Source organism: Haliotis rufescens, unplaced genomic scaffold, assembly GCF_023055435.1.
Source record: "Haliotis rufescens isolate VD_foot unplaced genomic scaffold, xgHalRufe1.0.p SCAF_15, whole genome shotgun sequence".
NCBI classification, from domain to species: Eukaryota; Metazoa; Mollusca; class Gastropoda; order Lepetellida; family Haliotidae; genus Haliotis; species Haliotis rufescens.
In genome coordinates, this window is record NW_025963835.1 from 25,620,598 (window position 1) to 25,634,956 (window position 14,359).

The 14,359-nt window shown below is 43.9% G+C and overlaps 1 protein-coding gene across 2 annotated transcripts; it reads right to left on the minus strand.

Moving 5' to 3' along the window:
• Positions 1-7,771: 7,771 nt before the first annotated feature.
• On the minus strand, positions 7,772-14,359 carry LOC124150981 (mammalian ependymin-related protein 1-like). 2 transcript variants are annotated; one of them, XM_048395929.1, is made up of 6 exons: positions 14,168-14,359; positions 13,006-13,116; positions 12,558-12,636; positions 10,411-10,581; positions 8,725-8,825; positions 7,772-7,893 (listed from the first exon to the last, which is right to left on the minus strand). In XM_048395929.1, exons 1-6 carry the CDS (start codon positions 14,309-14,311, stop codon positions 7,834-7,836), a joined length of 666 nt encoding a protein of 221 aa, XP_048251886.1. In that variant the 5' UTR covers positions 14,312-14,359; the 3' UTR covers positions 7,772-7,833. The 2 variants fall into 2 exon arrangements, with proteins under 2 accessions (XP_048251886.1, XP_046379151.2); XM_046523195.2 differs by having other exon boundaries at positions 7,772-7,881; positions 14,168-14,356.

Genomic DNA, 14,359 nt, shown 5'->3' on the forward strand with positions numbered 1-14,359 from the left:
TGCTTACAAACCTAGAAACGTAATCGGGGCGAACCGGGATTCAAACCCATGATCATAGGTTTCTGGCGTGGCCAAGGGACGCAACTCTGCGCAGTTATATAAAGTATTCCGGTTACATCAGGGCGTATCAGCTTAATCTGAGAGGAAGGCCGGAAGTGATGCATGTCTCAGACATTTACCACTGTGTTTGAGTGGGGCATCCTTGTTAGACTTAGACGTGGATCTCATGGCGTCATGAAACCGGCATTAGTGCTCCATCAAACAAAGCAGCCTTCGAAAATAACGCTAGTCCGCTGGTCCGCTAGCCCGAGACAACTAAATCATGCTGAGGACAAGTAAAATTTCAATGATGGATGTGAAGGCTATAATTCTGATCCAGTTCTTAATATAAACTGCAACCATGGAAACCACTTTCGCCTTCAACGCAGGACTAGCCACAAACTCTAGAGATCAGGGAAATACATGTATGTAGTCCTGCACCATGACCGTGGAATATATTTATTTTATGAAAAAATAATAATCTAGAAATCCATACAAAAGCAAGTCTAGCCAGCTCAAGCTAGCTCTATTCCACATTCTGAAATCAGCATAGGGAATTTTTTTATTTTTAGAGTCAAGAAGGATATTGTGTAATATAAGATTTCAGAGACTAAATGTTAGTCTAACATGTATGGTTTACACTAGTCTACTGGTCTACTCTTAAAAACGAATTTCTGACGCTGAACACAAAAGAAACCGTCAAGGATGTCATCATTATAGTCGGTTCTCTCAGTGCCAAAAATCTTCGCCGCCTTTACTGCATTCTGGCCTAACTACAGTGGCATTACGAACAAATGCTTGCCTGAAGTGTCTTACGAATGCTAAAAAAATGTCTTCTGGTGATACATTCAGTCATGGAAACCAAAAGGTTCTGTATAATTATTTCCTAATACAATGTCCAGAATTCTGTCACTGACACGGTTCTTGCCATCGAATGATACCCGCCTACCGGAGTGAGTGCACTTGGTCAAAGAGGCCTCCAGACTGGTGTAGGGTTAAACCAGTTGTTATTACATATTAACCGCTCGTATCGCCTTTATGCAATGTCCAGTAAGCACCCCCTAGATTGTACGTAGGTTTAAGCGAGTGTTTTGTAACACCCAACGTTCATACCTGTCCACGATTTCGTCCAAGGAATACAAGCAAATTGTTGCTATTGTAGCATATAGCCCCTTCTGATGAATCTAATAGACGTTTAATGGTCATACTATGCCAGAATATACACCACCGGAGACGATTCATCGAGTGTCAGCATAAGGTCGTGCGAGTTATCTTACAGCTTCTTTAATGCTTGACTTATTGGAGTATGTGCGATATGAAAGACACAGCCACTTAGAGTCGCAGCCACCGTAGCTGGATGCACCAAACAGGAGGATGGTGTATAACCCTCATTATCACAGGCTTTAAAAGCATACAAAATGCCAAAATAAACTTCCCGACAACCTGTTACGTAATAAACGTCTGATGCATTCCGGCGTTGTGGTTTATCACTGTAGATAATAGATACCTCTCAACGGGAGGGTGACCTGCTGTGGCAAGCAGCTTTGTCAAAGTCCAAGAATAAATATTGTAGAAAGGCCTCTGTCTCATTCAGTAAACTACGGTTATAACGAACTCGAAGGGACCACTCATTTTAGTTTGTAATAACCGTAGTTCGTTATAAGCATATATACAGCATTTATACAACAAATGGTCGGGACTAAAAAATAAGTTCGTTATATCAGTCAGTTCGTTATACGAGTGTTCGTTATATACGTAGTTTACTGTATACAATTGTATAGGGCTACAATGGGAAGAAACGACAGTGTGTACAATATACAGGCTGACGTCTTTAGCAACTGACACCGGGACTTATATGCATTATATACTACTCAAAAGAAGGTAAGGACCATCCAAATCGGTTAACTTCTTTTGAGTAGTATACAAAAACCTAGATAATCTTTTTATGAAATCAGTTTTTACAGTTGATAATAACCTTTTAAATGTGAATATATTAACAAGATTCCAGAAATGCTCTGGAAGCTATCGTTTTCTTATTTCATTTTATGCAGGACTCGTCTTCTATTCCATATTTACAAAACTTGGCGTAATCATTAAGGAATACCAATTTCCAACTATTTCCCTTCATTATGCCTTAATCTAAGAGGGGCGGCTTGGGGTTTAAGCGTTCGCTCATCACGAAGTTCGAGCCGGGTTCGAATCCCGAAATGGGCACAATGTGTGAAGCCCATTTCTGGTGTCCCCCGCCGTGATATTGCTGGAATATTGCTAAAAGCGGCGTAAAATATTACTCACTCACATAATCTAAGAAGACCAAATATATAACGATATATTATGATATATTACGAAATTTGTTTTCGTTCAGGGCTTAAATATGTCTCTGGTTCCAACACACTCCCATATTCTATATGCAAAATATACCTTCAACTATTGTTTAGTGAAGCTTCCCAAGTTTGACTAAGAGTATTGAAGTCCGTCTGAACACTTTAATGAATGCCGATGGTCACCATCTGTACTACATAACTATACACCCAACACCATGGGGGCACGGGTGGCCCTGTCGTCTAAGGCGCCGCGATTCGCTGTGCAGAGTTGCGTCCTTTAGGCACGCCAGAAACCTATGATTGTGGGTTCGAATCCCGGTTCGCCACGATTATGTTTCAAGGTTTGTCAGCGTCATACCCGTGCTTGTGGGTTTCACCGAAGTGGTAAACGTCTGAGACCTGCATCACTTGGGGCTTTCCTCCCACATTAAGCTGACACACCGTGATATGACTGGAATACTGTTAAAAGCGGCGTTAAACCAAACTCACTCACTCACCCAACACCATGAGAGAATAGCAATGAGCTAGCAACTTGTGTCAGTGGGACATAGTCTTGAAGTGGCGTTAAGGGATGGTCACGCTTACAGACCTAGTGTATTTGTTTTTAATAAAGCAATGACCCCTGTTCCAATCCCTTTCTTCCACATGTGAAGCCCATTTCTGGTGCCCCGTGATTTGCTGGAATATTGCTAAGAGCGGCGCAAAACAGCACTCACTCATCTCCTCAGCTCCCACAGCCTACACACATCCCCTTTCCAGTCTAGTGACGTGAGAGTTCCTTTATAGCATTAGTATTATATAAAAATTGAATTCAATATTCTTTACGCTTATGTGGGTACATTTTATATACCACACGCGTCCAGACAGCTCTGCTTAAATGCGAGTATGTATTTGTTCCCCGGGGAGTGAATCCGTATGCATTCCAGTTATCATTCTGAACTCCCTGGGGAGTATACAACCTCACGCCCACTCATCCCACTTCGTCTTTTTGTGTCACATAAGATGTTTATTTCATGGCATGACCCGACAGGACTGATACTTCCATGAGTGGTGCAGCCACGAGCGAAATTGTCAATATTTTCAGGTCACGAGATAAAATAAATATGTTATTTGGCAAGAAAAGCCAAAGGTTCTATTATGTATTCCTCGCTGACTTCCGGCGGGGCAGGAAACGCTGACCTTTTCGCGAACACCTGGTATCATGACTATTCGATAGGGATTCCTAAACACATGCTGATTATATATTCGGAATCACACAGTCGACTCTACTTTTGGCAGAGACTTTTTTTATGTATATGGAAAGGATTGTGTTGCTTTTTTTACATGCCTTAGTATGAAAACCACTGTGTCCTTCCGACAGACGAAAAGTAGTTCCATAGAAAGTGTTATTCGACTCGCGTCAAATATCGATTTATTATTTTCATATATAACTGTAGTATTTCATCTCTACAAGCTCTTTGACAAGTAACAAGAAAAGAAAGATGTCAACGACAGCCTACACATTTCTGGAGGTATGTAAGAAAATTGATGTCATTTCCTAAATAATTTACATCTACAATATGATTTGTAGAGTTATCTCACTTAGACGTGGTATAACCCTCCTTTCATTGGTTTAATAACGTTTGTTTGTAACTATTCTTACTATACGGACTCAAAACTAATATATCACTGCCACTATACTGTTCCATGACAGGCTTACAGACTCGGGAGTAATTAATTGTTCATATCTTTTTTTCTTCCACTTGGTTAAAGAAGATGCCGATCTAGTCGACGTACAGACGACACTTGATAAGGAGACAATGGTCTTCCCCGGTGATAACACGGACTGCACATGGACCACTGGTGTCTGGACTGCTACTTCGGTATGTCCCCGTGTCGGGTGTCATTCGGCAAAAACTAAATCTGAACTGAATGGCCCAAATCCACCAGCTTCTCTTGGTTGTGGAAGCTGCAACAGATTACCAAGTACTGCACTTGCCAATCCAACATGCATGACAAACATGATTGTGTCATCTGCAGATGACTGCATAAATGAAGTAACTTTTCTAAGGACAACTAATTGAGATTTTCAACCTTGCTGATATTGACCTAGATAGGGATGTCCTGCTGGATATTCCCGAGTTAACAGATCTTGAGGGTCATCCCATTCTGTCTCAACCTATCAATCACAAAGAATGTCTGCCACCGCCTAAAGTTAGTAACTGAGCCAAATTTTCTTGGTCAATTTCCTCCTGATAGCGACTGCTTCGTGGTCTAATGGTAGAGCGTCCGCCCGGAGAGCGGAAAGTCAGGGGTTCGAACCCCGGCCGCGTCATACCAAAAGACGTTAAAAGATGGTTCTTGTTGTTACCTAGTTCTGCAATGTTATGAAAAGAAATAATCTAGAAACGCATACAAAAGCAAGTCTAGCCAGCCCTAGCTAGCTCTATTCCACATAGGGGTTTTCTTTTTTGAGTCAAGAAGGACATTGTGTAATATAAGATTTCAGAGACTAAATGTTAGTCTAGTTGTTACCCTGTCTGGCGCTCGGCCAAAAGGGGCTAAAACAAGGACTGGTCGGCTCAGAGTCAGTATACTGTATCTGAGTGGGGTATTCATGTTAAACCGCGGCATGGTATCTCAGTGTGCTGGCACTATAAATCGGCATCAGTCCGGACTAGTACCGGCCACACACACACGTGCATGCACGTCACTATATAAGTACAATAATCTTGGACGCGACGTTAAACCCCATTTCACCTCACCTCCTGATAGCATTGTTGTGAGTTCATCCCTATATGATTTTAGTTAGTTTATTTCCATTATCCATTGTATTTCATACTAGTATTTGCGTATAATGTTAATAAACTTTGTTTTTCCTTTTCTTCTTCACTTGCATTATTTTTAATTAAGGTCAGGTAGAAAATAGCGTACATCCTTGAATAACCACCGTATTTCCTTTAATAAACACCACCCGAAGTAATAATTGCCTGCCTTTACAACTTCAGGGGTCAATTTCAACGAAGTGGCACATTAATATTAACAGACTTTCGTTCTAAGAATATATCTATCCCCCACCCTGTCAAAAATGTTCTTCAGAAGCTTCTCCAGTTATTAGGTCTTCTTTGAAAGCGGCACTTGTTTTTACCAGTAAGGAAAACAATGCAGGGTGGAGAACCATGTTATGACAAATGCGTCAGAACTTGCTGTTTGCTTACTACAAATAAACAAACACTAAGGTGCAATTTTGCAAACTTCTCACTTGCTTTTACATCATCTGCAACCGACCCCATAGCATCTTCCCGACATCCTTGTGATACGACACCTTCCGGGAATACCGGCGTTGGATGTTTGTTGTCTGGCAGACATCATAGAATCTGGAGCTGTCAACAGTTTTGACGATATTAATCTGAGAACAAATGCAGACGAAAATTCGCACCGTTCCAAAGCGGATTACTATCCGCTGTAAGTTTTGCATGTCTGTAGAAACACGTCGACATAGGTGTATTTGTATGGCATAATCTTACAGCTAAACGAGTACATGAAGAACAACATTTATGGAAGCATTAAGCTTTATCAACCCTTTGTTATAAGCTTGATCGAGTTTTGGCATTAAGCTTTATCCGCCTTACAAAGAAGCGCGTCTTTGTCCTTGGCAATAAGCTTGATCAAGCTTTGGCAATAGCTTGATCACCCTTGGTAATAAGCTTGATCAGCCTCTTGCAAGGAGCTTGATCAACCTTTGGCAATAGCTTGATCACCTCTTGGAAATAAGCTTGATCTACCCTTTGCGAAAGGTTTGATCATCCCTTTGCATTAAGCTTGATCAACCCTTGGTAATAAGCTTGATCAACCCTTGGCAATAAGCTTGATCAACCCTTGGCAAGAAGCTTGATCAACCCTTGGCAATGAGTTTGATCAACTCTTGGCAATAAGCTTGATCACCCTTGGCAATAAGTTTGATCAACCCTTGGCAATAATCTTGATGAATCCTGGGCATTAAGCATGATCAACCCTTGGCAATAAGCTTGATCATCCCTTGGTAATACGTTTGATCAACCCTTGGCAATGAGTTTGATCATCCCTTGGTAATACGCTTGATCAGCCTTTGGTAAGAAGCTTGATCATCCCTTGGTAATAAGTTTGATCAACATTTGGCATTAAGCATGATCAACCCTTGGCAATAAGCTTGATCATCCCTCGGTAATAAGCTTGATCAGCCTTTGGTAAGAAGCTTGATCATCCCTTGGTAATAAGTTTGATCAACCCTTGGCATTAAGCATGATCAACCCTTGGCAAGAAGCTTGATCAACCTTTGGCAATAAGCTTGGTAATAAGCTTGATCATCCCTTTGCCTTCAGCTTGATCATCCCTTGGTAATAAGCTTGATCAACCCTTGGCCAAAAGCTTGATCAACCCTGGGTAATAAGCTTGGCAATAAGCTTGATCAACCTTTGGCAATAAGCTTGATCATCCCTTTGCCCTCAGCTTGATCAACCCTTGGCCAAGAGCTTGATCAGCCCTTTGCATTAAGCTTGATCAGCCTTTGGCAAGAAGCTAGATCAACCTTTGGCAAGAAGCTAGATCAACCCTTGGCAATAAGCTTGATCAACCCTGGGTAATAAGCTTGGCAATAAGCTTGATCAACCCTTTGTACTACAGTACCCTACTACAGTTACCTGAACGCATTGTCGTTCCTTGTCGTCATGTTCAGTTAAGCCATGACTTTGCAGCTCGCCTGGTCAGCAACGGGGTCGGGTTATCTCACTCAAGGAGTGATTGGTCTAACGACGCTTTCTCCGAATTGTCTCCATCAGCATTTATACTCGCATAATAAAGAAACGCAACACCAGCTTTATACTCATATTAGTTTTACTTACTCTCAGTCCGGGGCGGTCGGGTAGCCTAGTGGTTAAAGCGTTCGCTCGTCACGCCGACGACCCGGGTTCGATTCCCCACATGGGCACAATGTGTGAAGCCCATTTCTGGTGTTCCCCGCCGTGATATTGCTGGAATATTGCTAAAATCGGCGTAAAACCTTTCTCACTCTGTACTCTCAGTCTATCTATCAATACACGTTAGGTTCAGACCGACCAGTCTCGTCACCAAATGGGGAGAACTTAAAACGATCGGGATTCGAGTCGATCGACTGTAAACCGCGCTCTCCTCTGCTAATAATGACGGTATCATGCATCAACCAAGTCAGAGAGACTGACCACCCGATCCCGTTAGTCGTCTCTAAAGACAAGCATTGTCCCCTATTACGGGGTTGCTGGAGACCTATTAGTATTCTAAGCCGGATCTTCACAGGTTGGCCAGGATGTACATGGAATCCATCCTGGAGCGATGTGATATTGTTGGATTATTTGAATCCACACCTTAGGGAACATGACACCCAATCAGTTTAAATAAACAACAGAAAACCCTGATGAGAAACAAAATGCATGTTCTTTATGACAAAATTGCCATTTCCTGAGATCACGTGGGAGTTCTACAGCGTCAGGATGCCGTGGGAACGCCGGGTGGAACTGTCTGGCGGCTGAAACAGGAACTAGATGTACGTCTTATTTGATCAGTGAACCCATTTAAGCAGGACATCATAGCTCGAGGATGACAACGACAGGGCCTTCCTATAAAAAGCTGTTTCACAAGCTCTGTTAACCCAATCGAACCAACCATTGTGTTAACTGGGTTTCGTTTACAACGTCGGCATTCAGTACTAGAGGAAACGGGGCCATTACAAGACCCGTGTTTCCCCTTACACTTGTTACGAGGCACTGTATTTAAAAACATGCATAATGAACAATCGAATAGTAATGTGTACGATACTGTCAACAGCATCAATGTTATGCTGCTACTACTACTACTACTACTACTACTACTACTACTACTACTACTACTACTACTACTGCAACCCATGCTCGTAAGAGGCGACTAACGGGATCGGATGGTCAGGTTCACTGACTTGGTTGATGCATGTCATCGTATCCCAATTGCGTGGAACGATGCACATGCTGTCAATCACTGGATGGTCCGGTCCAGACTCGACCATATACAGACCGCCGTCATAGAGCTTAGATTGGGGTGAATGCGGCGTTAAACAAACAAACAAACAAACAAACTTAAACGACAAAACCTTTTCCATACACAAATAATGAGATGCCATTATTTAAATAATTACCGTTAACTGTATCATCCTTAACACAATGTCACCTGCTATAACACCTCTGATAACGTAGTCCGATAATATCAACCAGGCAACTGAGTTAGGCACAGAAGCTAGGCGCTTTCGGGACCTCTTCCCCTACTCTACAAGCTTATATGACCACTAAAATAACGCCGGAAGTCATTTTGTGACGTCGACATCTGCGTCTTTCACTACCTCGACGGCCACGGCCTTGCACGACGGCGGCGGGGTGAACACTGCGGGGTCCTTGATGCCAACCGTGACGTTCATGAAGTTGGAGTTCTGATACAGCGACACTGTAAGTACATCAGTCAGCTGACCAGGTCACGCAAGTAATCAGTTTATATGAATTACCTTGCACACTGGATGTCAACGTTGATGGGACCAATGATGAGGTGATGGTAAATGAGGATCAAGATTATTGCGGACGTGTAAACGTGTGTGTGTTTGTGGGTGTTGATATACTTACCGACAAAAGAGTGAGTAAGTTGGGTTTTACGCCGCTTTTAACAGTATTACAGTTACATCGCGGTGTGTCAGCTTAATGTGGGAGGAAAGCCCGAAGTGATGCAGTTCTAAGTCGTTTACCACTTCGGTGAAACCCACGAGCACGGGTATGGTGCTGACAAACCTAGAAACATAATTGGGGTTAACCGGGATTCGAACCAACATTCATAGGTTTCTGGCATGCCGAAGGGACGCAACTCTGCACAGTGAATGGCGGCGCCTTAGACGACTGGGCCACCCGTGTCCCCACGGACAAAAGAAAAGCGAATACCATACATGTTGGTCAATATATAAATAACTACTCATATTAAAGAGATATCAGAATGGTTCGATGCACAAACGAACATAATATTATATTGCGCGAACCGACGCTGATGAACGCATCACATGTGACGTCATAGACCCATGACTCGAGATGCCCCATTTGTCTCGTGCAGTATTAGCGTGCAAAGTTTGGAAATCATGTGCAGCATATCGTGATAACAATAAAGACACTCTGTGGTTACACATGACTGATCGTAGTTTTGTCAGTAAGTGGTGCACATTGGAAACATCACTCTTCACTTACAAGGTCCGGGGTTCGATCCCCGGCCGCGTCATACCAAAAGACGTTAAAAGATGGTACTTGTTGTTACCCTGTCTGGCGCTCGGCATTAAGGGGCTAAAACAAGGACTGGTCGGCTCGGAGTCAGTATACTGTGTCTGAGTGGGATATTCATGTTAAACTGCGGCATGGTATCTCAGTGAGCTAGCACTATAAATCGGCATCAGTCCGGACTAGGACAAGCAGCAACAAACACACACACACACACACGTGCATGCACGTCGCTATATAAGTGCAATAATCTTGGACGCGACGTTAAACCCAATTTCACCTCACCTCACCTCTTAACTTACATACTTCTCTTTAATGTTTCTATGGTTCGCGTTTCTTTTTGCGGTCAGTATATACTAGCCCGGACGTACGCTGGTTTACGCTAAGGTACCATTCCACAGTTTAACACGGATACCTCTCTCAGACACAGTAAACTGACACAGTCCTTGTTTTATCCCGTCAGTGCTGAGCACTAAGCATGGTAACAAGAACGGCCATCTTGGAACGTCGCTTGATATGAGGGGCGGTCGGGTAGCCTAGTGGTTAAAGCGTTCGCTTGTCACGCCGAAGACCCGGGTTCGATTCCCGACATGGGTACAATGTGTGAAGCCCATTTCTGGTGTCCCCCGCCGTGATATTGCTGGAATATTGCTAAAAGCGGCGTAAAACCATATTCACTCACTCACTCACTCTTGATATGACGTGACCCGCGGGTTCGAGCCACCGACCAATAAGCGTATGGTCTCATTACACAGGGGATGATGAAATACACAACTCACCTCCGTCAACTTCCCCCATCAGCGTCTCAAACACGGGGACGATGGGGAACTGGTTGAAGGATATGTGGTAGCTGATGTTGTTCAGCTGCCCCGTGAAGCCAACGATCCACAACTCGTCGTTTGGCCCCGCCCCTCCCAGCCACGTCTTGCCCCACGTCATAACAGCGCCCTCTGTAGCAAGAAAGTAGTGGTGTCTATTATAATGTGTGAGTGTGTGAGTGAGTGAGTGAGTGAGTGAGTAGTGTTTTACGCCGCTTTTAGCGATATTCCAGCAATATTCACAGCGGGGGATACCCGGAAATTGAACCCGGGTCTTCTGCGTGACAAGCAAACCCTTTAACCACTAAGCTACCCCACCGCCCCAGTGAATGAGTAAATGCAGCCAAGGCTTAATCAAGCGTATTACCAAGGGCTGATCAAGCTTAATGCCGAGGGCTGATCAATCTTATTGCCAAAGGTTGATCAAGCTTATTGCCAAGAGTTGATCAAGCTTCTTGCCAATGCTTGATCTAGCTTATTACCAAGGGTTGATCAAGCGTAATGCAAAGGGATGATCAAGCTTATTGCCAAGAGATGATCAAGCTTATTACAAAGGGTTGATAAAGCTTATTGCCAAGCTTATAACACAGGGTTGATCAAGCTTATTGCCAAGCTTATAACACAGGGTTGATCAAGCTTGTTGCCAAGAGATGATCAAGCTTATCACAAAGGGTTGGTCAAGATTAGTACCAAGCTTATTACAAAGGGTTGATCAAGCTTATTGCCAATGGTTGATCAAGCTTATTGCCAAGAGATGATCAAGCTTATTACAAAGGGTTGATCAAGATTATTGCCAAGCTTATTGCCAAGCTTATTACACAGGGTTGATCAAGCTTATTGCCAATGGTTGATCAAGCTTATTGCCAAGAGTTGATCAAGCTTATTACAAAGGGTTGATCAAGATTAGTACCAAGCTTATTACAAAGGGTTGATCAAGCTTATTGCCAGTGGTTGATCAAGCTTATTGCCAAGAGATGATCAAGCTTATTACAAAGGGTTGATAAAGCTTATTGCCAAGCTTATAACACAGGGTTGATCAAGCTTATTGCCAAGCTTATAAGACAGGGTTGATCAAGCTTATTGCCAAGAGATGATCAAGCTTATCACAAAGGGTTGGTCAAGCTTATTGCCAAGAGATGATCAAGCTTATTACAAAGGGTTGATCAAGATTAGTACCAAGCTTATTACAAAGGGTTGATCAAGCTTATTGCCGATGGTTGATCAAGCTTATTGCCAAGAGATGATCAAGCTTATTACAAAAGGTTGATCAAGCTTATTGCCAAGAGATGATCAAGCTTATTACAAAGGGTTGATCAAGCTTATTGCCAAGCTTATTGCCAAGCTTATTACACAGGGTTGATCAAGCTTATTGCCAATGGTTGATCAAGCTTATTGCCAAGAGTTGATCAAGCTTATTGCCAATGGTTGATCAAGCTTATTGCCAAGGGTTGATCAAGCTTATTGCCCAGGGTTGATCCAGCTTTTTGCCACTGTATGAAAATAATTTCTTTCCAAACAACATAGACTGGCATGGCTGTTGTTTTTTTATTGAATGAAAGGTTTTTGATCACTTTACATGTGTAAAGCTAGACGGGTAGCCCAGTCGTCTGACACTCGCTGTTTAATAAGCGCGTACCAGGGCGTATCAACCCTTTTATTCCAGATTAGGCCGTACATCCAGGCATTGTCAGCACCATATTCATGCAGGCTGGCTTCACCAACAGGGTACATGTCTGCATCATGTTGTGTTTTCCTCCCACCCCAAGCTCGGCCCGTGAAGATCCGGGGTAGAACATGTCTTCAGCAACCCATGCTTGCCGTAAAAGGTAACTATGTTTGTCGTAAGCGACGACTAACGGGATCGGGTAGTCAGTCTCGCTGACTTAGTTGAAGCATGTCATCGTATCCCAATTGCGTAGATCGATGCTCATGATATCAATCCCCATATTGTCTGGTCCAGACTCGATTATTTTGTTGAAATATTGCCGAGTGCGGAATAAGACAACAAACAAACCTGAAGCTCACGTGATATACCTGACACACTCACTCACGCACTTTCAGATACAGAGTTGTGATCTGACAAGACATGTGTCCTGTACGGTACCTACTCGGTGTACACTGTTTCTTGAACGGCTCTGTCAGTGGCGTTTTTTTACAGGTGGGTCCCTCTATGGTGTACAGGATGCGCTACGACACAGAAGAAACCGCAAAGATGGAGGGGGGTAAATAAAATCAGGGACAATAAACACATGGGAATGCCTCGAGTCACTGCGTCAAAATGATGACGGTTCCGTAATTTCAACAACATTACCCTCTTTTTCATTTCTCCAAAGGGGCGGTGGGGTAGCCTAGTGGTTAAAGCGTTCGCTCATTACGCCGAAGGCCCGCGTTCGATTCCCTACATGAGTACAATGTGCGAAACCCATTTCTGGTGCCTCCGCTGTGATATTGCATGGATTTATCGCCCATGTTTACGTTTCAAACCCAAGACAACTAAAAAAACCAAATTGGGAGTAACATATCTAGGTACATGATGTGACAACACACCGACATTACCTCTTGGTAGTTGTAGATGTAGTCGATCTTGCGGCTGACGCCTCCTGTCGTGCCGCTGGTGAAGAGAGCCAGCCTGGTGTTGTTCAGGTCATACGCCACCCCCGTCAGCAGCTGCGAGTGAGTGAGTGAGTGAGTGGATAGGTGGGTGGGTGAGTGAGTGAGTGAGTGAGTGGGTGGGTGAGTGAGTGAGTGAGTGAGTGAGTGAGTGAGTGAGTGAGTGAGTGAGTGTGTGAGTCAGTGAGTGAGTCAGTGAGTCAGTGAGTGGGTGTGAGTGAGTGAGTGTGGAATGGTAACTGAGTGAGTGAGTGAGTGAGTGAGTGAGTGGTAACTGAGTGAGTGAGTGAGTGTGGAATGGTAACTGAGTGAGTGAGAGAGCTAGAGGGTGAGTAGGGGAGTTCTGGGGTGAGTGAATGTGTGGTTGAGTGGTGAGGTAGTGAGTTGATAGGTGAGCGTGAATTAATGACATGGCGATTAATCAGTGAATTAATCGGGGAATCAACGCATGTAAGGCATATCTATGTCAATGAAATCAAACCCCACCCATGAAGACGGGTCAGAAAAGGTCTTCAGCAACCAACGCTTGTCGTAAGAGACAATCTAGTGACTGACATCTTGAGCATCGATCAACGCATGACATCCATCACCCAAGTCAGCAAGCTGACCACCCGATCCCGTTAGTCGCCTCTTACGACAAGCATGGGTCCAGCATGGGTTGCTGAAGAGACCCGTGAAGAATCCGGGGTAGAATAGGTCTTCAGCAACCCATGCTTGCCGTAAAAGGTGACTATGCTTGTCGTAAAAGGCGACTTACGGGATCGGGTGGTCAGGCTCGCTGACTTCGTTGATGCATGTCATCGATCCCGATTGGGTGGATCGATGCTCATGATATCAATCACTGGATTGTCTGGTCCAGACTCGATTATTTACAGACCGCCGTCATATAGCTGGAATATTGCTGAGTGCGGCGTTAAACATCAAACCAACCAACCAAAGCTGAAGATCAGTTCTACCCGGACAACAAAAACACATGTACAGTTCCATCTGACGAACGGCACGACCACAGCTTGACTACAAAGAACACGTTGCTCTCAATAATGATCAGTTATCTCTTGATTTGATTGTTACAGAGATACAGTTCCCGTTCACAGAACAGATCACCTACCTCGTCTAAAACAACCTGCCCTTCTCGGAAGATACCCCCGTAGGTGCTCTGGTAACCCTCCCACTGGGGGACGGTGCAGTAGGGGTAGTACTGGGCCACGCCCACGCCCCACACTGTCACCAGGAAAACTAACACCCTCTCCATGGCGAGTGAAGAATCTGGAGCAATGGCGTGACCTACAGTGCTTATCAG